The sequence below is a fragment of the Erithacus rubecula genome, assembly GCF_903797595.1.
Source record: "Erithacus rubecula genome assembly, chromosome: 1".
Lineage (NCBI taxonomy): Eukaryota > Metazoa > Chordata > Aves > Passeriformes > Muscicapidae > Erithacus > Erithacus rubecula.
In genome coordinates this window covers 66143000-66170815 of record NC_136658.1, presented here as the reverse complement: position 1 = coordinate 66170815, position 27816 = coordinate 66143000, and the positions used below count along the sequence as shown (strand labels likewise).

At 38.2% G+C, this 27816-nt stretch overlaps 1 protein-coding gene and 1 long non-coding RNA gene across 2 annotated transcripts; both read left to right on the top strand.

Annotated features, from left to right (window-relative positions):
- The first annotated feature begins 1118 nt into the window (after positions 1-1118).
- Positions 1119-26526, top strand: SUGT1 (SGT1 homolog, MIS12 kinetochore complex assembly cochaperone). Its single transcript, XM_079301892.1, has 13 exons — positions 1119-1274; positions 1355-1400; positions 4770-4860; positions 5543-5612; positions 5929-5999; positions 9989-10042; positions 11754-11770; positions 12741-12775; positions 13186-13282; positions 14212-14319; positions 23788-23878; positions 25203-25384; positions 25983-26526. The coding sequence occupies exons 1-13, from the start codon at positions 1231-1233 to the stop codon at positions 26082-26084; spliced, it is 1008 nt and encodes a 335-aa protein (XP_079158018.1). The 5' UTR covers positions 1119-1230; the 3' UTR covers positions 26085-26526.
- Positions 15473-22615, top strand: LOC306800127. Its single transcript, XR_013773763.1, has 2 exons — positions 15473-22175; positions 22384-22615. It is a non-coding gene; the product is annotated as an uncharacterized lncRNA (long non-coding RNA).
- Positions 26527-27816: the final 1290 nt, after the last annotated feature.

The window sequence follows — 27816 nt, the reverse complement described above, 5'->3', positions numbered from 1 at the left end:
ACAGTAAAATGGAAATCACTCCCTCCCCATATCCCATGGGCTCCGGTGTGCCAGCTGGGTGGATCTGTACTTCAAACTCTCTTTGCAAAGGAAGGGAGAAGCTGGAGTAAATCGTAAAATGAGAGCTCACATTAGGAGTTTGAGCAACCCCTCCCCTTTGTGCCTGTGACAGCGGCCAAACAAAACACGACAGCTAAAATCCCAGCCACTTGAGTCAGAAAATAAAAATTGAGGCCGCACTTCTTTTCCACATGAAGCCACGGAAGAAAAAAAGGCAATTTTTTATTTCTGAGGCATTTCACAGAAGGAAATGCCATCCTTCTGCTCCTCCTCCGGAGGATGGAGGCCTCCGGCTGCCTTTGGGAAGCCCTGTCCCCACCAGCTCACGCTGAGAGGTATTTCTGGCTTTTATTCTGATTTGCACAAAGTAGGGATCTAGGTGGTGACCCACAAAAGGCTGGTTCTCTGATTACTAAAACTTAACACTTATTATAAATTTTAACAAGTTACAGATGATATAACTTTTTCATTAATTAGTACTGTAACCCCTACTGCTAGTGGTATCACGAACTGCACCAGGGGAGGTTTGGGTTGGACATCAGGAAGAACGAAGGCAAGTAGATATAGGAGTGGGCTGCCCAGGGAGGTGATGGAGGTGTCCAAGGAGGTGTTTAAGGAAATGCTGCACTTGGCCCGGCTCACATGGGGGTGTTCGGTCAGGGGCTGCCCTCGATGATCTCCGGGTCATTTCCAGCCAAACTCATGCTGCGCTCCCTGGCTTCTGCCGCCCTCCCTCAGCCTGCGCTCCGCTCGGAGGAGCTGGGCAGCGCCTCCCGCTGCCGCAACGACCTTTCCCTCAGTTCCTGCCCAGCCCTGCTGACTTCACTCCTGGCGGCTCCTCCACACAGCCAATTCCTCTGATGATTGTCTTCCCTTTTCCTTTAAAACGAAACTTCGGCCACGCGTACAACGCTCGCAGCGCAACTGCTTAATCCTCACTGGGGCAGTGACCAAACCCCGCAGAATTTGATGGAAGCCCCGTGAGCGCAGAGCCCGAGGGCCGGGCCGCGGCGGCAGAGGAGGCGGCTGCGCCGCGGGCAGGAAGCGGCGGAAGGGCGGGGCCTCGGCGCCGCCCCGCTCCCGGCAGCCCTCGCGCGGCGCGGCCTGGCGCGGTGCGTGCGGCGCGGGCGCCTCGGCGGCTCCAGAAGTTTCCCGGGGGCGACGGCCGGCATGGAGGAGGGGGCGGGAGCGGCGCCGGGAGCGGCCCCGCCGCGGTGAGCGCCCTCCCCGGCCCTGCCTTCCCCGCGGCCCCGCCGCCCGCCCGCCCGCTGACGGCGTTGTGTTTCCTCGGCAGGTTCTCGGACGCTGACGTGGACCGGGACCCGGGGGCGGCGGCGCAGGTGAGGGCCGGGCGGGGTCCCCGGAGCCCGGTGAGGTGAGGTCGGGCTGCAGGGGAGCCCGGCGCAGACCTGGCACGGTACTAGTGCTGCCTGTGGGGCACAGAGGGAGTGGGGGGGAGCGGAACAAGCCAACTTTCTCTTCCGTGTCCGTAGATGATAGTTCACATAACTGAATCCGTTAAGATTTGTGCGTCTAAAACCCCCAAACTTGTTGAAGGAGGTATTCCAGCTTAGTTTTTATTCTGCCCTGGTCTCTTTTTTTCCTTTATCTCTCTATTCTGTGGGCACCACGACCGATCTTACTTTCATCTCTACAGAAAATAATTTTAATGTAGTGAGAAAGATGACTCGCTGACGTACCCTCCCCACGGACGTGGTAGAGTCCCCATCACTGGAGGCTGTCCAGTTGCTACATGCTCTCATCTAGGCAGGCGTTCCCATGAAAGGCTAGATGAGATGATCCTTTGAGATCCCTTCCAAGCTGGCTTGTTCTATGACTTTATCAGTTAATATGTTTTAACGTGTTTTCTAAGGTTATTTTTACTTAAAACAGACAGTTGATGAGAAGACAGAACTGGAGGGTGGATAAGTATTTAACTACTTGAGAGGGGAGAGGATGTTAAATGGTTAGTACTGCTTGAAGAGAGTGGGTGGTAGAACCCTTAAATGATACTAAATTATCTTTCCACAAAGAAAATGGTGAAGCTAAAATTTTCAGTTCTTTGGGGTTTAGGCTGTACCTTGTAGAAGTTTTTCAAAAGATAAATGACATTTAAAAACCTGTTTGGAATAGTCAAATCTAGATGGCATAATAAAATTAATTCAAGATCTAAAAATATAGAAGTTTCACATTTTGTGTTTAAAAAAACCCCATCAGCAAACAAACCAAAAATCCCTGACACCAGAATGTCTTCAGAAATATTAAGGAATACTGTCAGAATGTGCTTTTATATTTTTTCCTGGATTAGCATAATTGTTTTCCTTTTTAGCTTATATTTCAGTTATTTGTGCATTCAGTGCTTCAGAACATTATGTAACACATTCTATAGGCATTATTTAATACCTGAATAATACTGGTGTCAGTTGTTAGGCCTTGTTTTCAAATTCATGGATTGAGTAGGCAGACTGTGCTTGGTGGTCTCTGAGCTGGTAAGTCCCACAGCTCAGAGTAGCATTTTGCTGATTTAGGGGCTCAGGTCTCCAGGTGCTGCACTGTGCTTGCAGGGTCCAATGTGGGGTCTCTATGTTCTTGTGCTTAATATCTCTAATCTGAGGGACAGTTCTGTAGAGATGGTGCTGTGTAATGTTTTTATGCCTGGTTAGGCTTCTGTCCAGTTGGCCTGGCATTTCTGCGCTGTCCATGGGATTTTGATTGCTTTAATTACTGGAGGTTGTACTTTGGCTTTCTGCACGTGGATCTGATGCAATTGAAAGATCATCATCCATCTTTTAATACTGTCTGAATTATAAAGTTGTGGACTCATGAATGACTTCTCATTTTAAGTTGAAAATGTAGGGTGCTGTGTGGATACAGAAGGCACCTTTAATTCATGCAAACTATCAAATTTACAGTGTGTTTAGAAACAGATCTGCAATTTGGTCACATGGTAAGGGCCTTTAGAGTCAAAATATGCAGAAAGCACATACTTGAGTGTGAGGACAAAGTCTAAGCTTGTTCTGAGTAACTGTTGCTGATGTCCACAATCTGGAGTTCACAGTGCTACTCCAGCATTACTTGGCTTTTCATATAGCTTACAGGAGTTTCTTGCTCCATGTGTGTGCCTGAATGAGGTGTGGTGACTTGCTGATAAAAAGCACACAAACAAAGAGAGAAGATTCACATGTTGGAAATGCTTGGCTTGGCTTTGCTTTCCTGAGGTGAGGGTTAGTTTTGTAGGAGGATCCATTCATGTGTTGCCGGCTCTTATCGGTGCGTCTGTCATCAGCATAAATCACAGCAGGTAATGTTTGGGGGCAGAGGTGATCTGTCAGAGCAGTGCCTCTGCACCTGGGTGTGCCTGTGATGTTCAGAGTCAGACCCTGCTTGGTTTCGAATGTCAAGTATTTCACCTCTCAGCATAATATGAACCAATTTAATATGTGTGTTGCCTCATGTCCCAGCCATATGGAATACCTGTAGCCATGAGTATTTCCATAATGACAGCTGCTTTTAAATGACTTTAAAGTTCAGGAAGGCACTGGTGCAGTTAGATTAAGTTACTGTTGTCTGCTGCCTGCCCCTTTCTTCAGAGACCCCCAACGTTTATGTGCTGTACCTCTATAGAGGTGTATGGATCTTATATAGTAAAAGCTTCTGCCACTGCTAGAAGAAGCTGTTCTGGCCCCATAAGTCTATGTGGCATAAGCACTTTATGTGACATCTGTTAGAAAAAGACACTGGTCTGAATTAGAACTAAGGCAAGTCCTCCTTCCCTTCTTTTTTCTCTGTCTTGGTGGGACAGAGTTTTGGCAACTGTGCTGTACAAATATTTCTGCAGGTTTAAAGCTTTTATCTTAGCTGCATTCATGCTTGCTAGATTCCAGGTGGAAGTCTGAGTAAAGTCAGCTTAGCAAACAGAGTTACTGTACTGTAGCAATGTATTGTAGTCACTTTTGGAAGACTGACTGGCTTCTAGCAAAGGGAAGAACTCTCACCAATAAGGAGAGAACTGGAGATGCTCTTTCCAGGTGCATGCATCAAGTCACAGTGATGTTATTCTGTATGCAAAGTCATGAAATTTTCTTAGAGAGAGCAGTGTGTTATTATTTCAATCCATATATCCAGTGTTTGCCTTAACAAAGGACTACTTTATGCTTATTTCCATTGTGCAATAATACCTCCTCTGAGCCCTGTGCTACATAAGTCTTTCATTCTGCTTTTGTGCTCAGCATAAATTGAAACAATCTCTTACAGCCTACAATATGTGTTATATGGTATTTCATAGTATCTTATCTCCGTACAGCTGTTCTGACATACTGTACATTGACTTCCAAATGTCTAATACTACACTTCTCTCTCAAATCCAGCAAACCTGTGTACAAGCATGCTGAAAATTGTAGGAAGGTTTTTGGAATAGAGAGTATCATCTGTGTTAGACTTCCTGTTTAGAGCATTTGAAATCCCATTTCCTTTGCAGTAAGAGACAGTCTGCTTGAATTTGGTATAATTGGCAGGTTCCTTGTACTTCAGGCTGTGATGTTTAGCTTTGTGCTTGAGAACTAAGCAACAGGTAAACAGAAATGCCAGTTAGGATTTTATCTTCTGAAATGTCTCTTAGTTGACAGAGTTTGATACTGGGGTTTTTTTGGTTTTTTTTTTAATGAGGATTTCTGAAGTACCATTTCATTTTTTTTAATGTGTGTTTACAGGAACTGACAACAGCTTTGGAAAAGAATCCAGATGATGCCGAATGTTATTGTCAACGAGCTTATGCTCATATTCTTCTACAGAAATATGCTGGTAACATCTTCAGTCTAAGAATCCTTTTACAAATGTATCATAACACATGTTTTACAGGAGATGTCTTCAATCTGAAGCCAGAAACAGTAATGAAAGAAAGTGTTATCTGTAACTTAATATGCTCTTTTTGGTGTTTGTACATAATCTTGTCATTTTCTCAGATTGTTTTGTTACAGCAAAACTCTCAGTGAAATGAGTTTTCTAGAGTCCCAGCTTTCTATTTGATTCCAGTCTAGTATTACCTTGGCAGCTTTTTATAAGCAAGCTTCTTATGCAGATTTCAAGATTTTTGCATTGTGTCTTCCATCATTGTGTTCTTGGTAGTGACTGAATCCTGTCATGGTAGGAATGTGATGAGTGAATAATGCCTGAGAGAAAGATTGACTGAATAAGATCTGGTTTATTTTTCTTCCTAGTAAAAACCAAACAAACAGAATCAAACTTCAGATCTAAGTAGAGGATTTCACTAAATGAAAGTCATGCTACATCTTATATAAGAGCTCTGCAGCTCCGTGAGAGATTAATGTGTGGCAGTTGTGGCTAGACTTAATTCAAACAGTGTGATTTGAGTGCAAGCTAAGAAAGATAACATAGGAATGCTAGAAAAATTTCACTAAAAGACTTGACAATTCATTGCTTTTTATAATATTGTGTTTCTCAACTTTAAACTGATTTTCAACAGATGCAGTTGCAGATGCAAAGAAGTCTCTAGAACTCAACCCCAACAATGCTGTAGCGCTCCTTAGAAAAGGGTATGTATCATTTATGGTACTTCAGGAATATTGTGTAGTCTGTAGGTCAATACTAGAGCTTGGATATGGTTCTGTGCAAGCTTTTTACAACACTGAGGATGAATAAATTCAAAGCCATGCTGCTTGCAACCCATTTATAATAAAGCCATTTAGTTTGGGTGATTATCTTAATACTCTCACAATTCCAAAACCACAGCTTTTTCTGTAATTTAAATTCCTACATGTCATTTTAACCAATGCAGCTTGTTATCCATAGAATGTGGACTACACTAAAAGATAATCAGTGTTTTCTTCTGTTTTTCTTTATTTATGGCAGGTTAGGTGAATATCATATCAAAAACTATGCATCTGCTTTGGAGTCTTTCAGAGAGGGACAGAAGCTGGACAGTAAGTATTAAAGTTTCTTATGCATACAGTACTCCTTGTGTTAAAATAATAGGTAATGTGTTAGATTAAAATGAAGACCAAAGATTTTTTATTTAAGGGCTAATGTATTGTGTCCCTAACATCAGCCATCTGACTTTCGGGAACCTTTGAGCAGTCACTGCATGAAAGTGTTAAACTGTTTGTAAACGTGTACTGAAGTTCTTAGCAATTAGTAGCTGATTTTTTTTTTCTTCATAAAATAGGGAGTGTTTTCCTGCTTCCTGGAGGTTTTGAAGATAAATAGTAGCAATGTTGTAGTGTTGAGTGTCATAGAAAATTTTTTTAATAGAACAGGCTCTTTACATATAACTGGAATTTCCTCTTAAGCAGTTTGTAAGTTCAGTCTTTAGAAAGAATGTGCAACTTGGTGGGTATTCAAACTGACAAAGTGGATTTCAGTTAATTGCAGAAGCATATTTATTATATATCGTTTTTCTTCTTACAGTGTTGGCTTTCCTGCTGGACTTGGGCACTTTATAGTTTGGGAACACTTAGAATGTTTTTAAAACCGGACTTTATTCAATAGGCAGGAAAAGAGTACTTTAAACCAGAAAGATTTGGTAGACCACATAGGAAAGCACAAAACAAAGCATTGCAAAATGGTTGTGACAGCTTTCTTTTCTCTCCTATCCCCCTGTTATAAGTAAAACCACCTTCTCTCTTCCAAACAGCAAGGAAAGATGGTAAAAAAAGGCATCTTGGAAGGTGATGCAAAGTGTGCTAATTTGATAAGAATTGTCATAGTCTCAGATCTTTCCAGTGTGTTGTCTTATCCATAATAGCAGTGGCTGGGACACATAGGCTTAGCAAAAATTTAATTACTTTGCATCTCCCAAAAAAATGATCTAATCCTCTGATTTAAAAGTGGAATTTCATGTAGTTTGTGCTTGATGCCAGGTGGTCATGCTCTTTAATACTCTTGTGCTTGTTTAGCCTCTTCTGTCAGTGCATGAAGTCTGCAGAAAACTACTAATTTAAAAGTCTTTCTTCCTGGATGAATGTGTTGAAGTGGCCCAACAAAGTGTCTGAATGCTGAAGCAATCCAAAGTGAAATGGCAAAGCAGTGTTGAGCCAGTGGTAGAAAGGGGATGTGATTAAACTGCAGCAACTCACAGCTGTCAGTTTAGGCTGCCCTGGAAAAGGAGTTGAAAATAAGAAATTTCATTAAGCTCTTTCTTTATTGATAGTTTGGATAACGAGGTGATCTCTGTGAATTTTGCACTAGAGACAGGTTTGTCTTTACAGTCTTGTCAAGTTCTCTATTTAGTAACTTTCTGTGAGAGGAGGAGATTCCTTCCACTGACCTACAATGCTTCCCTTTCTTGGTAGGTAACTTTTTGTGTATCTCCAAGCTCATCACTGCTGAATTTAATTGAATGACTAATCTTTATTTTTTGTATTCTTGTTCCACCCCAGGCAACCAGTATCAATTTGAGGTTTTTCATGTGCATGGATAACCTCACATTCTTTATATGTCGTGGAGTACAACACAGAGTTACAGTTATCTTTTTAGATAAGTCAATGAATACCAGGGTTCTCTTGGCTAAATACAGCACATTTTCCTGTGTTGAATTGCTTCATTTCTACCTTCTTGAATTTAATTTGCTGCTGTTTGGCTGCTTACTCATTTGAAGAGTTTCTGAAGCTTCCTGGCACTTCCTGATTGCTCTCTTATCTGGAGATACTTTCTGCTGTGCTTCCTCTATCTCATTTCAAAATTCTGTAGCCTGCTGTGAGATGAGGAGTCTCCTGAAGGCCTTTTTAAAATTACAAACTTAGTTGATTCTCTTTCATATATTGCCTAATTTGCTGTCAAGTTTGTGTCAGTAACAATTTACCTTTGTGGAACGTTTCATGGATCCCGGGTGAAAACAATTGTGAGCATAGGCATTTTGGTAACACAATTAACTTCCAGTTAAGCGCAGCTAATGCCAAATGAACAAAGCACAGAGGGAAAATTTGCAACATACTCTAAGCAGGTGATGGAGAGACTTCATCTGTTGCTGCCTTGGTAAGAATTGCTGTGGTGCTTTGCTGGCAAAGCTGGTTTCTTTGCCACAAAAGTGGGCAGAAGTACATGGATACGCATTTCTGTTCTTCACTAATGTAAGGGCTGCTTTAAATCTCAATCTGGAATGCTGACAAGGATGAGCTTCCCTCTTGTACTTACCACTGGTGGGACTGACAGGCCCAGGGTACCACAGCAACCCTCCCATTACCCACCTACAAGGATATTGAAGTAGGACTTGATGTGATGGGCTCTGGAATGTACAATGTTTCCTTATTTTACTAAATAACTTTAGAAAGCAATACTCCTTTTGTTCAGCCGTACTATGCATGCAGATTTTTGCAGTTCCTATTGCCTTACTTGAAGAGAATGAGTGTAATCTGGTACTCTTCAGTGGGCTATGTGAGTTTAAGAGAATTATTCTCATATTTTCTTGGGGTTTTTTTGCTGCAACCACTGAATGAGTTTAGTAAAGGTGGAATGTGACAACTTTTTAAAGAAATTTACTTTTCTTGTGTTCTAAGTGCTAGTAGATTTTTAGTAAGTGAAAACCCAGGAAGTTTTCTGAGCTGTAGTTATTCATAGAAATGAGTTATCTGGAAGGATAATAAAATTTTAGAGGAAAAAAATCATTTGCTTCATATTAGAAAATGGGCCAGGATGCCGAGAAAGAGTGTAAACTTGGAAAATAGGGAAGTTTACTCCAGAGTTTTCTTTTTTGGTTTGTATTGCATAGCAGTCTAGTCATAGGACATGGTTAAAAAGAGAATTCCTTACCTGCTGATGAGGGAGACTGGATCAGTGGATACTTTGCTTAGGCTGAAAAACTTGGAAATCTTTAGGTTATGGTGCTAAGTTTTGAAAATATTAATTAATTTAGGTTTCATGGGAGCTCTGGTGTTCATATAATTCTATGCTCTGACCAAAAGTAATATTAATTTTGAACTTCCATGAGTTTGTTTGGGACTTTTTGCTGTTGTTTTCCATGTATTTCCGAGACTGTAGATTCCACAGTCTCTTTGGGAGGCCTGCTTCAGGGTTTGCTCATTCTTTTAGTAAAAATTTTAGGTAACTCTTAAGATGTCTGGTCAGATGGCAGAAGAAAAGGGGAGATTAAATGGCTTGAGAAGTAGGGTAGCAATTTTATGACCTGAGGTGCACCTCAGAATTTATGTGCATTTTATATTTGGAGGATTGGGGTACATGGTATAGCTGCAGTAGAGTCAGACTTGGTGTTAGGTGTGTGTCTGCTGGGAACTCTTGTCAAGCTTCTTTGTGTCCTTTGCCTCATAGTTAACAGCATTAATTCACTTGTAAAATAAGAAAAGGTTCAGCTCTTCTTAGTAGTTGGTCAGTATTGTTGCCACTTCTTTACTTTCTTAACTGTCAAAGAATTTTTGGGAATATTGTTGAAATAAGATAATTGCTCTGTTGTGACACTATCATCTTTTTAGCTATTTCCAGTGATTTAATTTCTATCTGGGAGGCTTGCTTCCAGGAGAGAGTATTTGATATTTGTCAAAAGTTACACAACTTTGGATTGTCCACCCACAAGACTGTCTCTCCTGACATTTCTCTGTTTGAAAAAGTAATTTAAAGAAAAATGTGTAAAACTGTACTTCTTGTTTTCTAAACATTTACATAGGGGTTGAACAGATTGGAAAGCAATAACGTATTTGTGTCTGTTAGACAAAATCTAATCTCCTGCAAATTAATTAGAATTTAATTAAGTATAACACATAGTAGAGTTGTATAAAAATACATAAAGCCTAAGTGGAATGACAGAGCTTACAAGAAGGTAATAGGAAGTAACCCCTTTTTTAGCAAATTGATCCAAGTTTGGGATGGTTTTATTCCAGCTGGGAACTGAGAGGCCTTTTTCTTCATACGATACATGTCATGCTTGAAGAGTTTTAATATTACTGTGTTTGGTCTCTTCTAGATGTAGATGATACCTTTACTATTTGGATTAAAAGATGTGAAGAAACACTAAATGGTAAGAAAAAACATGTTTACTTAGCGAGGGATTTGATGTGCCTTGTGTTTGGAAGCTGTGTGTTTTTTTCCAAGATTCGCTGCTTTACTCTTATTTAAAACAAAATTATTTGTCTTTTCTCTTTTAGAAGTAATATTTTTCTTGGAGTAAACACCCTTAGCACATGTATGCTTCATTCAGGTTTATAGGAACATTTATATTGGGTTTTTAGTGTAATAATTAAGTGTGCCAGGAGAGTGCCTATTTAAAGATCAGACTAGCGGGATTAATTTTAACTTATTTTCATACACAACAGTGAACTAACTTTAATTGTAGAAGTATGTGTCAGCTTGCTACCTAAAGCCTACATCAAAATAAGTTTTCAAGTCTTGCAGGCAGTGAAGTTGGAAAGAGAGAAATTTGGAGATTTTACTTCTTGGTTCTGTGTGGAAGTACCATAGGTACTAATGGCTGTTTTGGTGACTTACCCATGGTAGTCACTGTGTTTGAGTATAGTTTCCTTTCATATCTTCCTATAGTCAGACAGCCCTGAGAATTAACTCATCCACAGAGCTTAAGGGGGATTTTGATGAAAGAAAGCAAAATAACTTGTGTAGTTTTTTCCTCTGCCTGTTGTGACTTGCCCTCCTCTCTGTTCTGCACTCTGGAGAATGGAACTGTAGAATATGTTTGTGTCAATGTGTTGACTAAAACCAAATAGAGGAGAGCCCTTTTGTGTTCTATAGGGACAAGCAGATTTCTGCTTTGTGAGACATTTTTTGCTAGGTTTAATTTTATTTGGAGGAATTAGATATGTGATTGGCATGCATGGTCTTTTTTTGTGAAGAGTTACTTTGGGTGACAATTTCTTCTGAAAGAGATTATAGTATACCTTTTTCTTTAATGTTGTATTTATATTTTGTGAATATAAATATCAATTCTCCTGTTTTATACTGAATATTCACTGTTTTGTCTTTATTGAACCATTTTATTAATTCCCTGATACACCAGCAAAACAAAGCAACAAACCAGCCAGCAAAGCAGTAACTGATTTCTTCATTGCAGTTGTTAATATTTTTCTTTTTTTTTTCTTTTTTTTGTTAGTCTGCATTATAAAGAAGCAAGGGGAAAGTTTCTTTCTTTTCAAACATATTTAATCTGAAATATCTTAGAAAAAATACTTAGAAGAGGGGATAATGAGCTATAGTTTAGATGCAAGTTTAGATACAGTATATTTATGGTCATCTGAGTGAATTTCTCTGCCAAATTTCCATTTCATTCCCCAGTGGAGTTTCCCTAGCATGAGATAAAAATGTGATGACAGTTTGTGCTATTCCTGGGGATGGATGGATAATAAACCTAGTGCAGACTTCCAGAAAATTATTATTTTTAAAACTTTTGTTTCCTGTGATGTTGTTTTCATTAAAAAAGGCCTGTATCAGTTTCAGGTAAGCAAGGGAATGTAGTGGAAAGATTGTTGATTCAGTTAATCAGAGCATGCTTTATGCTAGAGTTGTTGGTTTGCACAAGTTGCTGATTGAAGTCTGACTAAAAAGTAGAGTGTCGTGAAAGTAAAATACTAGAGGTAGAACTGACATGTTTTTACCTCCTCTGCTGTTGAGACTAGAGTGAGTGCAGGATGTCTGGAGTAACTGAAACAAGTTAGGGTATGATTGTGCCTTGTAAGTTCAGTATGTCTTTTTCTGAAAATGCTTTTTTTTTTTTTTTTCAGCATCACAGACTGATTTGGTAAGATGTTTTCCTTAGTATGTTTACTGTTTTGACTTTTTTGTTATGCTACAGTATATTTACTGCATCAGTGGCTTCACTTCCAAACTTTAAAAAGAAACTTTCATATTATATGCAATTCTGAAGTATTTAGCTTTTCTTCTAAACATAAGTGCTTTTGAGACCAAGGCTGCAAAATTGGAATCCTGAAAACTCTTAGGAATGTTTAACAAATCTGGCAATTGCTGTGCATTCATTGAGGTAAAATTTAACTTCCTAGATCACAGTCTGCAGCCTAATTTACAAATCGATCTGTTGTGGTTAATTGTGTTGTCATTTTTTCTGTTATAAGCTGCTCAACTTTCAGATTTGGATTTTTTTAATTGAAAGTCTTCATAGGAAGTGTTGAAATTGACCTCTCCTTCTGGATTTTTTTTTTCCCTTGGGAAAAAAAAAAGGCTTTGCTTTGGATGTTCTGCTCACTTTTTAATAGTTACCTAAATTTTTTACATTTTAAGAATGGGGTAGAGGAGAAAAATGTATTGGAAGCATGGTGATAGTATGTAAAGGCATCTTAGATTTAGAAGGATTTTATGTTTAAAAGTTAAACCTTGAGTTCTCAGACCTGTTTCAGGTTTTCTTCATGATTTATTAGCAGCGTAGTCACTGAATGTTTTCCTGGTATATGTCTTATCCAGGAAGAAATGAGTTTAACTTGAGCTTAATTGCTATTTATAAAATATATTCAGGTTACAGACTGACATATTTAACATGAATTGAAACTTTTTAATTTGTAATCTGCTATAAATTACTAAACTGAAGAGTTTTACCTGTAAGTTAATGTTCACATGTAGATCAAGGAAGGGGAGCAGTTGGAATCAAGAAGAGGGGAGCAATTGGTGAAAATTATTTGTGCCTTGAAAAGCACTTCATGGTGTATTTTCACTTACACTGATGTAACTTTCTTTCCAATTGAATGTGCTTGGATTAGAATACACAGCAGCAGCCCCTGCCACCAAAGATCAAGTAAGTTGACTTCAGCTTTACTGTGAAATTTAAAGTAATTAATATATTTGCTCTTTGTCTTGGGGATTGGAGAAGCAGGGTGTAATAGGTTTTTTGGGGTAAATTTAGAAATGTGGTAGTCCAAGTGAAGTGTTTCTCAGTGCCATCACTTTTGTTCAGACTGAATGGCAGACTTTCAGGTGGTTAAACCTAACAAGGAGAGAGTGGAATAGCATCAGCATGCTGGCTTCTGTTTTTTCATTCTCATGCTGAGCTTAATTCAAGGCCTGTTCCATTGTGCCTGCTATAGATAATGTCTTTGAGACATAATATTCTGAACTAAAAAGTGAATAATTTAAGAAATTGATTGAATTTTATATGGTGTGTGATAATAAAAAAAAATTGTTCCTTCTTCTTTTCTTTTTTTAAAGATATGACTGGTACCAAACAGAGTCTCAAGTAATTGTGACCATAATGATCAAGAACGCTCAGAAGGATGATGTCAGTGTACAGTTTTTGGAGAGAAAGGTGATTTCTATTGGTTATTGATACTCATCCCTAAATTCCCTGAGATGCAGTACTCCAGCCAGTGAACATGATATGCTGCAGTAGCATGAAAAGAATGGGGTGGGAGCTGTTGTGCCTGAGCTTCTCTTCTATACTGTTGTGCTGCACAGGAGTGTATGCCCAGTCAGGTGATTTGGGATCGGTGGCCACAGCAGTGTCCGTAGGACTTAGAACAAGCAGTATGAGGTGTGCATGCTGCAAGGGAACATCTGGGTTTCAGGTGCCTCTGTGGAGGGGTGGGGGAAGAAGTGATCTGGATTTAAACATTAGACTATACATGCAACTGGAACAGGACTGGGCAGAAACAAGGTATTCTCAAAATAGGTATGAATGAGTAATATTTTGCTCTAGGACAATTATATTGTCCTAGAATATTGGTGGGTGGATTTTTCTTCCTTTTGGCACCACTAAATCTGTGGCAGCAAAATATGTATTTTAAGGAAGTACAGTCATCTCTTTAATTATCTACCAATATTCTCAACTTCATGAAATACCAGACGTACTTGGTTATTATTATCTGTTTTGGGTTGTTAAAATAGTCTGAGCACTTGCTCTGTAGTTTGCTTGTATTAGAGGAGAAGCTGCAGATTATTTTCATGTTCCATTATTAATGTGTTGATACTCCATTTGTTGCGTAATTCCTTCCCTAAAGACTTCAGATCAAGCTGAATAGATAGTAGGGTTTTTGAGTACATGTAGCAAGAACTGAAATCTTTTGTTTGTTTTCTTGTGTATCTTAGAAACATCTTGTCCATTAATTCTGTAGTGTAATGGCATGGTCTGAAATGATATTGATTTAATCACTTAATCTCTGTGTGAAATGACTGTCCTTTATTTGAAAATGGAGCTGCTGTCGAAAATGACCAGAGAGTGTTTTTAACTTTCAACAGATGAATGCGTCAGTGAGACTTCCATCAGGTGAAGACTTCAACTTAAAGCTTGATCTTCTTCATTCTATAGTGCCGGAGCAAAGTACGTTTAAAGTGCTTTCGACAAAGGTAAGCTTCTTAAAGTGTAAGACTGTTGCAGTCCTGAAAATGTTTCTATTCTATTGTCTTGTCTCTTTGCAACAGTCTTGCTTTTCATACAGAAATGCTTTTTCTTTCTTTGAGGTGCCTTTCAGCTGGTGGGAGGCTTTCTAAACTCATGCAAATATCAGAAATATGATGGTGCTTATTGAAGTGTAAGTGACAGAGTTATGTTGAGGATTCTTTCACTTGTTGCTAGAGAAAGAAGACTGATCATCACTATTAAAATTCAGGTGTTAGGAAAGCATGAACACCCATTTACAAAACTTTCAGGAGCCTTGCTTGGTAAAGCATCATTATCTTTGTGTGCCCAAGAGAAAAGTCAGACTTGGAAGATTTCAGTGAAATTGTTCTCTACCCTTTCATGGTTTCTCACTGGTAAAGGTTAACCATGCAGTTAACTGTTCATGGCTTTTCATGAGAGCATATTCCATGTTATTCCATGCTGCTCTTGGAATAGTACATGCCTGGAGACACTGGAAAATGGCATGATGTGAGAGAATGCTTCTGTCCCAGCATTTTGCTGCTTTTTTATTACAAGTATAGAAAAATAAGACACAGTGGCATAGCATTTCTTGTTGGTGTAATAGATGGACAGACATATGCTTTGTCCATAGAGCCATGCCTGAATCCCCAATGCTTGAATATGATGTTGCTTCTTTTGTATTTCAGCAGTGGTCCTGCAGAGCTTACGGAAATTCTTTCCATAATTGTGTGCTCATGTTCCATTTTACCTGTTCTGTTCTCAGAAAGGTACTTACAATAATTCTTGCATCATTTCATGGAAGAGGGACTTAAGGATGGCATGAGAGGATTACCACACAAAGTTGGTCTTGTTTTTCCACTCATTGTACAAAGAATCCTGGGCAGGTTGTGTGATTGAGCACTTTACTTATGCCCCCACAGTGTAAGAGCTTACATGGCTCAAAGTATGCAGAAAATCTGGTAGTATATTACTATTTGTATAAATTAGAGTGGAATGAAGATAGACCTTGTCAGGAAGAGTAACTGTGAGGTCCTGTTTTCTTCATGTTCTTACCTAGCTTGTGTTATATATTAAATTCTGTCTTGGAGGTTACCATTACTTTCTATGGAGGTGTTTACATGAACTCTGAGCACTGTCTTTCCCACACTGCCATCTCTAGCCTGGACTTTTCTCTGAAATAATCTCTAGTAGTCTACAGCCTGGTTTACTTTGAGGTTCCAAAATTGGAGTGAAAGCTCGAGTTATGTTCAGGCATTGTCTGAATGCAAAATTTTGCATTTATTTTCAAATGTTATTGTTCCTAAATACTTGTGAGACACTATTTTTGAGACAAAATGGGTAAGTGGTAACACAGAAGGTGTTCTAACTGCAGAAGTCAGAGCTTCAGCATGTCCTTACTTTTGCAGAGAGGAGTAGTATAAAGCTGTTTGTGAGGGCATAGTGAAGGAATACAATTTAAACCATGTCCCAGCTGATTCTTGTTCTGACCACCAGATGGAGTCTGGAAATAAAATAAAAAAAAAATTAAATGCAGATCTATGTTAAGTATGCAAAGACTTCTTTACAGGTTTAGAATATTTTCCTTAGAAAATATTAAGCACTTTAAGGTTTGATTACCTTAGTGTTTGATTACCAGAAATTCAGTTTTCTTAGCTTTGTGTATATACTTGGCTTTTATGAACAGCATGGAAAACAAGCAGATAGTACTTTGAGTAAATTAATCTTACTGATCTAAACGTCTCAAACCATTCACATATTATTTTGTACTATTTACATGAGTCCTTTTGGAGGGACTTGGAAAGAAAGACATAATCTCATTATCTTCCCAATGACATGAACTTGTTACTATGCACTCCTAAAGAAGTTGAGTTTTCATAGGATAGAAACAGACCTATTCCTGTGGATTAGTAATTTCAGGTGAGAATAACTTTATTTATTCATACTGCTTTATTTTGTCCTGCTGCTTTGAATGTGTGAGCCACATTGCCACTAGTATCATATAATCATCACTTGGCAACAAAGGCTCTGGCCTTTCTTTTTCACTTACACAAGCAAATATATGAGAAAAGAGTGGAAGGTAAGAGCATGCTATGTGGTGGGTAGTTTGGGTCCAGTTGTGCTTTGTACAACGAAAAAATTCAATGAATAGAGCATGAAACAACAGAACTGGCAGAGAGTATTTTTGGAGCTAAGAGGAGCTGTAGAGAGTTTTCTCAATACTGCTTGAAATTCAACATCACTTGACAAATGGAAGGGCATGAAGGTAAAGATGCAAATTCAGGAACAGAATAAAGCCTTAACTGTATTTACAGAACTACAAATTCTAAAGTGATTGCAGAGAGCAGACACTCTGAATTGTTTCTTTCAGCAAGTGTTGACAGTGGTGAAAAATACAGTTGCTAACGTAAGGATTGTTTCTTCCCCAGCAAGGAAATTAAAATTGCACCTTTCTATCAATCCATGCTGTGTCAAGCTCTGAAATACAAAGTCTGTTTGGAAAAAAACAGAATTAGCAAGTGTTACAGAGGTAACATAGGCAGATGTTTTGAGCTGTTTCAATAGTTTCTGTTAGAGCAGAAATAAATTAGTGTTTGTCATCTGCAGACTTTGACTTCAAGCTCTGTACGAGAAGATGTGAAATACTCAATGCCAACTCAAGAGCAGCATAATGTGTGGATGAAGTCCAGTTTTGAGATAAAATCTTAAATTTGTCTTCATGCATCCTCTAGTATTTTATATTCTCCAATTGTCAGCAGTTTTGCAGATGATACATGCTGCCTTTAATAGTGACTGTATCTATTATTGCCATACTTGAAGCCTTTTTTTTTTTTCTTTTTAACCTAATTAGAAAATATATTTGTTGTTCAATATATAATACTGCTGGCAAATTCAGCTTTGAGTTGATCATGGTTCCTGCACACATTTAGTGGCAAGTTACTTAGAGTTGCTTCTTGTTCAGGGTTTAATGCTGATGGCCTAAGACTTCAGGTTAATGTTTGTGTTAGAAAATACTGAATAGCTCTGAACTGAGCCCTTGATCATGACTAGATCAATTGATGTTATTGATTGTGCTCCTCATCTGTCAGAGGTGTCTGACTGTAGCAATCTGATCAAGCAAAAACTAACAGCTGCTCCTAAAAGCAGTGTAGAAATTTGAGATTTGTGTCTTACAAATGGAAGCTGAAAACTTGCATTCAGCATTTCACAGGAGGAAGGCACCTTTAGTAGTGCTGCTTGATTTTTTGCTTCTTTCCAGAAGAGGGAGCCAAAATGTAAAGGCTGGACCACGTTTGCTCCTTGCAAGTTGCCTGGGTGCAGTTACCCTCTGGCTCAATGTGCATACTGTCATCATGTTCCTTTCATAGAAGGAAAAAGGCATAAAAAATTTAAATGAGGGACTAAATAGGTTTAAGAAAAGACTAATCAATCTGTATCAGTCCAGAAAATGTGTCAGAAAAGTAGAAATGCACAAATAGTGTAAGGATTTCTACTGTTATTAAACATGCAGAATCAGTCTCGCTCTCTTTCCCCTCTTCTGCTCAGTGTATTAGTTAGTGTATTTGGGATTCCAGGGGAGCATTCTGCAAAGTTCTCCTAGAAACCTGTGTAACATGAGCAGTTTCTTTAGGTCTCCTGATGAGTTCTCCGTGGTGCTTGGAGTTTTCTTCCCCTCAGACTTAGGAGAGTGAAGATGACTGTGTGCTTTTAGCTTGTGTGCTTCTGACCTTGAAGGAAACTTGAGGTAGGGCTTTCTGGTTTTCCCCCTATCTACAGACAGGACAAGTACTGTGAGTTTTCAGTTTGTAGTGCCTTGGGCTTTTTGCAAGCCATGACTTGCAGCAGTGTAGAGCTACTTTTTCAAGTGGTAAAAGGTGGTTTCTTTACCCTAGAACTGTCCTTTAGTTAGAGATCAAAGTTGTGCTGCAAACTAGGGTGGTGTTAAAAAGCTTCAGCCTCTTTTACAGTTGACATTTTTGCTTAATAGAGATGTCTGAGGTAGAAGCACACTCCTGCAGCTTCATGCCAAGAATATGGTTGTGTGCATCAGTGGAATGTTGTTTCTTTCCTTGAACCAATATTTTGCTTTGCAAATGCTGAAATACCCTGTGAAACTAACTGGAACCGATGCTTGTTGCTGAATGTAAGGGAAAAGGCAAAGAGTGAAACTGTTTTACACACTCTTGGACTGTCATCAGAGTCTCTATTCAGAGGCAAATGTACACAAATAGATAAACAGAGGAACAGATTTATTTTGACTCAAGTTGGGTCTTACCATTGCAGTCCAATCCCTAAAAGGTACTTTCCTGTTTAGAGTACGTGCATTAAATTGCTTGTAGGCACTTGAATGCAGACTTGGCTGCTCTCATGTACTTATTTTCCCTGTGAGGGTTTCTTGCAGATTGCTATCTCCCATGTATATTCTTGAGTATTTTCTGTAAATTATAAACTAATATTTAAGATTAAGGGATAATTTTCTGAAATTTCTTGCATCTTTTAGGCAGGGCTAGTTGGAGTAGGATAGACCAGATAGAAACCATCACTATGATTGGCATGATATTGACTTACTTAACAATAAGTTTGATTTTTATTCTTTTCCTTCTATATGAATGAAGATGGATGTGAGACAGATTTAGACATGGTAATACTCCAAGAACTATTATTTTATACAAACATATAAATCAGTGCCCATGCTTTATATAAGTGCATAAAAGAAAACGATCCATAAAGGGGTTTATCTGTCTCAAGAACTATTGGAATAATGATGGTTTACATGGAGAATTAAGTGACAAATACCTTTAGAATACCAAAATTATCTCTGTTGCTAGCTTCTCTAAAATTCAAAAAATTCGTGTTGGCTATGTGACACCATTCAGAGGAAACTTGAATCTTTTTCAAAGAAACAAAATAAATCCCTTCCTTTGCAGTATACTCTCTGTAGAATAAATTTCTTAATTATCTTTTGTATATGATAACACTGTAGAATTATTTTCATCTTAATATATTTTGTTTAAAGTTAAGGACCAAAAATCTTGGAATTTAGACTACAAGCAATATATAAAAGGTTGCTGAATCATTAGGGCACCAAAACTGTAGGTCTATGTGCTCTTAGAGGTACACTCAAATAAGTCTTACATTTTTAGAAGATTTTTCTATTTTATCGTGCAGAATTCATGAGATGATCACAAAAGGACAACTCTAAACCCTTAAAATTTACAATTTAAGGCGATCAGTAGTTCAATAAGTAACAAAGTAGTTGATTTGAAACACTGAGTTCTTCTTTTCATTTGTTTGATACAGCAGAGCATTAGAATTGAAAAGAGTATTTTTGGTGTGTCTTAAAATTAATGGCTGGACTGTTGCTTAAGCTTTGCCAGTTCTGGTTTCTTTCATCCACCTGATCGGAGATTGACAGAAATTTGCCAGTGGTAAATGAACTTCCCCTTATCATGGACTGTAAAATATAAAACACAGTAGAAATTAGGAAAAAAAATAATCCCTTGAAGTTTGTCAGTGTGCTTCAGAATCTCCTTTTAGAGTGAAAGTTTTAAAAATTCTTCCCCTTTTAATGTATCTCAGCTAGACTGACACTGCCTGTCCCAGAATGTAAATTCAAGTGAAATCAAGTTCATCGGAGTTTTCACTTTTAACAATGAGTATCTACCTAGAAAATAAATGTTATGTTGATCTTTACCAAAGGGGAGGAATTATTTCCTAAAACTAGATCAAATGCTCTTTTATGCCAGTCATCTTAAAATAAGGTGGTAGTGTTTTATGTTTATGCTATCAATGAAATGGTTCAGACCAGCTTTGGAGAATAAACTGTGGTGTCTTTCCTGATAGCTGGCACTTAGATTAAGCTGCAAACAAGTGTGTCCTAATCTCTGGTATGTTTTAGAAAATTGATTATTTTTATGACTAGAAAATTCTGAGTAGAAATTGACCTGTGTCCTGTCACTGTCAGTGGTGTTTCTTCTAGATGGTAAATCTCATCTGACCCTCTTCTCAGAGGGGTAGGTGTCTTTCAAGATGATATTTCAAACAAGTAATGCACTAATTACTCTCAAAGTTCCATGTGTCTTTTCCTTTTTGCTTTGCTCCCTTTGAACCCAAAACAAAGGGATTCTAAAGAGTAAGTGTATTATATCTGCATTTGGACTTTTTATAGGTCTGGAATACTGTGCCCCATTGTAGGTGTACCAGTGCAAGAAAGGCACTGATATAGTGAAGCAGGTCCTTTTGGGGCTGCCAAGATGGTCAGATGACTGCAGGGCTTGAGCTAAAGGAGAAGCTGAGGAATTAAGCTTGTCCTTAAGTGGCATGCAGAGCATTTAATTTGCAGTTAAATTTTCCTGTCTTATATACTAAAGTTGGCACGAGGCACACAGGCATACGTTTTATGAAATATAAATGTTGAATCAAAGTAGTTGGCAAAGTGTTGATGTATTTCTCTTGCCCAAGTGAATTTTTTTCAAAGGAGAGGAGAAAGCTAGATATGACACAAATGTCTGCTGATGTGTACTTTTCTGTGTGATAGCTATCAGTATCTGTACTAAAACGTTCATTAAAATGCATTTATTGCCATTTGTGCACGTAATTGGGACTCACAAAGTTGTTCCTTCTGAGATCAAATAGAGCTCTCAAACTGAAGAAACATGTGCCTTCACAAGCAGAACTTTTAAACTTTATATTTTTGGAAAATGTGGTTGTATAGTACGAAGTTAATGATTTCCCTAGCTTTGCTCCTGCCTGCCACTTCGGCTAATGAGTAACTTCAATTGAAGTGGATGTAGTAGACAGAGTAGAAGTTTAATCATGTCAGAAATACATTGTCTCAGTTCTTCTGTGTGTACTTCCAGCCTGGCAGGGTTGAAACGGTTTAGAGTTAAGAAATCTGTACCTTATACTGGGAATTAGTGTGTGTCATTGGCTTCTCCCTAGGGATGTTTATCATGCAGTACTGGTTTAGTGACAGTTTCAGAGAGCAAAATGTAAGAGCTAGCAGATTAGAAAAGAAGGGGGATTACCAGAGTAGCAAAACTAAAGTTCTTCCTTATTTTCTTCTTGTGCATGGGCAGAGTACTGTGATGAATAGCCAAAGGACAATTAGCCAATAGCCCTCGTTGAGGAGGATTGTATTCTGAGAAGAAAGAAGTCCATGTTTAGTAGCTCACATCAAGCATTATATTGCATTAGAGATCACTCTTGGTATGGATGAAATAATCTGTGTTTGAGATAGTGGAAGGTATTGGTAGAAAGCCTGAAGGGCACAAGGAGTTAGTGAAAGAAAAGCCTAAACAGAGAAATTGAAGAAGTATAGGGTAGAGCAGTTTCAGTGTCAAGCATCTGTTTTTCCCTTTTTTCCATTCCCCTAAAACATGCTGGGGAATGAACTAATAAGTAGAGTATAGAATGTTAACGTTGGAGCCTCAACTGAAATGCACAACTCAATCGATAATAGTCTCCTCAGGTTGAGAAGAATTTATATAAGAAACAGAGGAGAGTAGTTTTAAATTAATACTCATGTTTCTCTTGTAACTAATTAGTTCCTTTGTAAATAGCTAATTAACTTAAATGTTTGGCTCAGGAGATCCAAATTCGCTGGGGAAAAAAACTGCTAATTCTGCCACTTGTGGAACTACTTGACTGTCTTATATGTAGACATTAAAATCTTTTTTGCTTCCTTAAGCTAACCACAGAGCATTAGATTTATGAGTGTAGGTGCTAAAAAATGAACTTTAGGGTTGCAGTTTTCAAAATCTTTTTAAGAGTCCAGTGGAGGTAGCTTTACTGACTTCTTTTATTTTACTGAAGAATAATTATTCTGCATTGTTTAACAGAAGTCTCTGCATCCATACAGATTGTGATATTAAACTCTGGAATACACGCCTTTTTTAGGGATGATACGTTGGTCATCCAGAGTAAGGACATTTTGATTTTATTTGGCTATTTTTGGTTCTGTGATGTTATTTTAAAAATGGATAGTCTAATGCCTAATTTGTGACTTGTAAAGTGGCTGAAAATATTGAAAAAATCCAATAGATGCAGAGAGTGAGAAATCAAATACATGTGTGTGTTGGACTTAAAAATTTACTGAAGCTGTCCCCTGCCTTGAAGGACATTTCATGCCTCTTATCTTAAACTTTTTGTTCTCTCAGTACATGTTATTGGTGGCAAATAAGTATTTAAACTTGGGAATTTGTAGCTTCCTGAGGGATAAATAATAAAAAGAAACATTCATAACTGAATATTCTGTTTCTTAAAATTCATCCTGATTGCAAACATGGAAGCATTGCAACTTCATTGAGCTAATTTTTTCTATTTTGGTAAGATAGATCACTCTATTGCTTACCAGTGATTGATTTGAACAATTGATTAAATAAAGTTCAAATTTCAGATCAACATAATGCTGTGCATTGAGCTTGCTGTTTGAATCTAAGGTTAGCTTCTACAGTGGTGCCTTTGTTCTTGGGTCTGCAGGGATCCCCAGGTTGTAGTGGCTGCAGGTAAAACTAAGAACTTGCTTCTGCTGAGCTGTTCACAAATAAAGAAGCACTGAAGTTTAGCAAGCACTGATTTCAGTTGATTAATAGCATCAGATGAACTTTGTGACATCTCCTTAAGTGAATTGGAGTGACATTAGAGAGTCGTTGTTTTGCAGACATTGTTTTGCAACTTTGTAACCAAATGAGAATGTTAATTATGAAAAAAACATTTCAGTATGGTTGTCTAAAGAGACCATGTGAAGTTGTGAATAGGGCATGACATACTTCACTTAATTTTGTTTCTCCTATGATAATTGCAACCACATCCATTTTTAATTGCCAGTTTTGTCGATGAATACTCAACGATTTTCTCCATAGCAGTGTTTGTTCATTGAACCAAATGAATACAGCTTCTGAATTTCTCCAGTGGGAAGATCTGCATAGTCCCAGGGTGTTTCTCTGGTTTGTGTACTACACATCAAACATGGAATTTCAAACATGGAATTTTTTGGTAAATGAAATGTAAACTTCGATAAAGTTGGATTTTGTATTCTTTCAAAACTGCTACTTACTAGAGCTGACTGCCAAGAAAGGGATGCTTGAAAGGCATACCTTGGAGCCTGGCAATATAGAGACATTGGGACTGATCATTACATTTGGGATGCCTTAATTTACAAAAAGAATCAAATGAATAGTAAGCAAAATAAAGTTAAGTAGTCCTAAACAAAAGGATAGAAGTCTAGTACAAAAGCTGCACAGGCACATGGGAGCTTACTTGATGTCTTACTTGAACTCAAGTAACTTTGTCTTGTAAGGTAGGTAAATTTGACTGTGATACAGGCTTCGTATTAGAGGCTGTGTTTCTAAAACCAAATGTATATATTTTCTTACAGCTACAGGATCCAACTACTTTGGAGCAGCTTGGCAGATGTGTTTGCATCTGGATTCATTTGTCTTGTGTTTTTGTAGGTTGAGATAAAAATGAAGAAGCCAGAGGCTGTAAGATGGGAGAAGCTGGAGGGCCAGGGAGATTCTCCTAAGTTAAAGCAATTTACACCAGGTTTGTTCTCTAACTATTAAGTATTAAATGGTTTATTTGTATTGAGTGAGTTACAGTTATTAATAATAATTTTGCATTGTTGTTTATAAAATCACAGCTTCATATTTGCAGTTAAAAGCCTAATAGTCTTGTTTTCACTGCCAAGAATTGACAGAAAGTCTGCAAGCCACTAGTGAAACATGGGTATTAAATTTAGTCATAACTTCTGTTAATCTGATGAATGGTAAAGGTATATGCTTGTCATTAATTCTGCTTATCTGTTCGGGTCCCTGTTTTGCAGTTCTGTATGTTTTTAAGTGTGTCTGTTGTGGTTTAGGAATGGTACCTCCCAATTCGGTGCCCCACTGGGACTCTCACAAAGGACACTGTCATGATCTCACTCTCCTTTCCCCTCCTCTTTCTCACTGCAGTGGGATGGAGTTGGGAATTGGAGGCATTGTAGGTGAAGGGTTGAGATAAAAACTATTTACTGGAAAGGGCAATTAAATTAGAAAACAAGCAGTAACAGCAACATCATTAATAACAAAAGGTTACAAAAGAGAGAGTGATTTACATGCAAAATGCTCCAGTGGGCCCTGGGTGACCATGACCTGATGATGGATGGCTTCCCCCTCCTCACACCTTTTTCTTGACTGGAAGCCCTGCCATTCTTCTGGGATGGCAGAGTCCCTTAGTCTCATCTGAGCAATGATCTGCCCTGGTGTATCTTCCTGGCCATTCCCACAGAGCTTCAGGCCCCACCCCTCACCACTCCTGCAAAAAAATTAACTCTGTTCTGGCCAGACCCAGGACAGCAGCTGTTATGTTATGTCACCTGTTGCTTCAAATAATTATCATTTCCTTAAGTATTGGATTTCTCTTGGAAACTAATTCATTGCAATTTTTCAATACAGATAAGCTATTCTATACAGATAAGATATTCTATCTTCAACAGAGTTTGAATTCCCTGATTTATTGATTTCAGATTTTTTTTTTTAATTTAGCTCAACTTATTATATGGCTCTAGGCTGCTGGTTTTTTTTTTCTGTTAGCCAATGTCTGTTGCCTCATTTTGGTTTACATTATCTGTGCTGCTCTTGGCCAGCTTTTTTTGTGTGTGTTGGATAACAAAATTATATAACTGTTTACTTAAAAATAAACTCCTGCATTTCTTAGTCTCCTTTTTCTTTTTTTGGTAGTTTAATGCTTATATCAGTTCAGAGAAGTCCATTTGCATTTTCATGTCCCATTATCATCTCTGATTCATCAGGTACATGTGTCTGTGTTCTCTGCCACTCTCAAAGTCGTGAGAAAATGCTTAGTTAACTAACACTTCTCTTTTCAGATACCCAGCACTTATACCCATCATCGTCTCACTATACAAGGAACTGGGACAAACTGGTAGTTGAAATCAAAGAAGAGGAGAAAAATGAGAAGTTAGAAGGAGATGCTGCTTTAAATAAACTTTTCCAGCAGATCTATTCAGATGGTACAGATGAAGTAAAACGTGCCATGAACAAATCATTCGTAAGTCTTCATTCTTTTCTCTGAAGAAATGTGTGACTTTTGCACACTGATATGATTTAGTAAATTTTGCATATGTTGGGAAAAGCCTCTGTTACCCATATTTTGGGCCTATAAATGAATGCATTTTGGCCATGGTTCTGTTGGAGATACTGGTACAATTACTGTCACTGAAAGCTACAGAGATGTACAGTAGTGAATGTGACTTTTTCAGTCCAATCTTGTGCTTTGTCACTGGTCTCTTCATTTCACTCAAAGTGTTATCAAAGGAAGTAGAGGTTTGGCTCATACAAAGCTTGAAGACTTGCCAGGGGTGAAAGGATCAAATTCTTCTTGATTGCTTGAATCTAGTTTAATTTGCAGACAAAGATATGACTGACCCTTTAAAAGCTTCTTGTTAATGAAGCAGCATCTCAGTGTGTCCAGTAGTGATAAAAGTACTGTTGGGCTGGAGATTATGGAATGTTGGCTCTGTTAAATTTTATTTCATAGGTGCACAATTTCTGTGTAATCACTACTCTTTCAAGTTTGCTGTAGGAAGTGTGGCTTTTGTATTACTTGAATTTGCAGTAAACTAAACAAACTCTCTCTCATATTGCAGATGGAGTCTGGTGGCACAGTTCTGAGCACCAACTGGTCTGATGTTGGTAAAAGGAAGGTAGAAGTAAATCCTCCTGATGACATGGAATGGAAAAAATTCTAATCCTATTTCTGATCCTTACCATCTATGTGTTGCCATAGTCATGTACTGACACCTATGTATGGACATAGCATTCTTGGATTCAAAGCACTGAATGTTCCCTTGAAAACAGGAATTGTCTGTACATTTTGCGTGCTTTAGAAATTCCTTCATCTGCAGATCTTAAAGATATACTCAAGAGTGGAACCCTATTTTTATCATCTCTGTCTTAATTTCTGGGAATTGGGTCCATCAGTCTAAATTTTCTACCACCTTTATCAGCTCTGCTCTTTGGGATATGGTGATCTCTAATGGCTGGTCAGGATCATTGCCTTACACCTGGTATTTCTGTTCAATAACTTATTAGATCTTAGCAATTTGGGTAAAAACACTTTTCACAACAGTGTTAAAATTGTTTGCTCCTTAACTCTGCTAAATAAAACTGTAAATACAACTTTTTCTATAAGGAAGCTGCTTTATTTCATTTTTAGCATTTTTTTTTAATAGGGGAATCACTTAGGGCATATAGGTAAGGATGTGAATGTACTGCTTCAAAAGAAAAACTAACATGGAGCAGAATGTGCATTTGGTGAAGAGGATGAGATTACTATTCTTGATGCAGACATTAAATAGCCTCTTTGGAGTCCTTCCACCTGTGTGATTAAGTTGAACTGTAGTCACAGTCATGGAGCATGGCAAATTTGTTGTGACTGGAAATTTTTACGGAAAAGTAGGTCCTCCGTCTGCCTTCTAGATTAAAAATAAATTTACCTGGAATCAAAGCCAGCAAGCAGTTGCTTTAAGTTTTGTAATTTCTGAATACTAGACTCTGTTTAGAGAATAACTTGTATGTCCTTAGTTGTTTCCATCAGTGCAGCTTTATTGTCATGATCAAATTGTAAATAACAATAGAGAAAAGTAATTGAGAATCTATGTACTGTCTGTGCTTGTACTTCTTGTGTACAAGTTCGCAGGGACCTAGAGAAGCTCAAAAGCCATCTGGATATGCTCCTGGGCACCTGGCTCAAGATGCTGCTTCTTGAGCGAGGGGGACAAGGGCACTTCCAGGGATGCCTTCCAGCCTCAGCCTTTCTGTGAGTCCATGAGAGATGAACTTAGAAAATTGTGCTAAACGTGCCTTGTCCGTGTGCCACTGTCTCTTGGGAATTCAGAGACAGCCAAATGTTCTGTCATCATAGAAACACCATGAATTGCAAATATTGACAGCAGCATGAAAACCATTTCATTCCTTGCTAACCATTGGATGCTGTTTGAAGTTTGCTATTTTCCTTGCTTTCCTAATTACGTAGGGTTTTCCTGACTGTTTGTTATTCTGCCTGTTGTCTTTGTATTGGACGTATTATTTTCTACAGTGTCAATTGGATGAGCTTGGTAAAATAGAGAGGCTGTTAGAACAGGTGTTTTTAATAGGATGAGTGAAGTCTGCAGCTGTTAGGTATTTAATGATGATTGAAAATTAAAGAGGAGGAAGGAAGGAAGGATATATTTTGTTCCTCCTGAGGAATAGGAACCTAGATTTTACAGTGATGCTAGGAAAGTGCACTGGCTTTTTCCCACTGTTCTTACTATGCCTGTGCAATAGAGAGATATGCTGAGACTTTAAAATCTCACAAATGTTAAAAAGAGAGAGGTTTTTTGGATGTAGACTGTGACTGCAAGTCTTAATATAATTGCAGTTTCTTGATGCACTTAGATCATGATTATCCTGGCTGGGCAGTGGTTTCTTTTGCTTCAG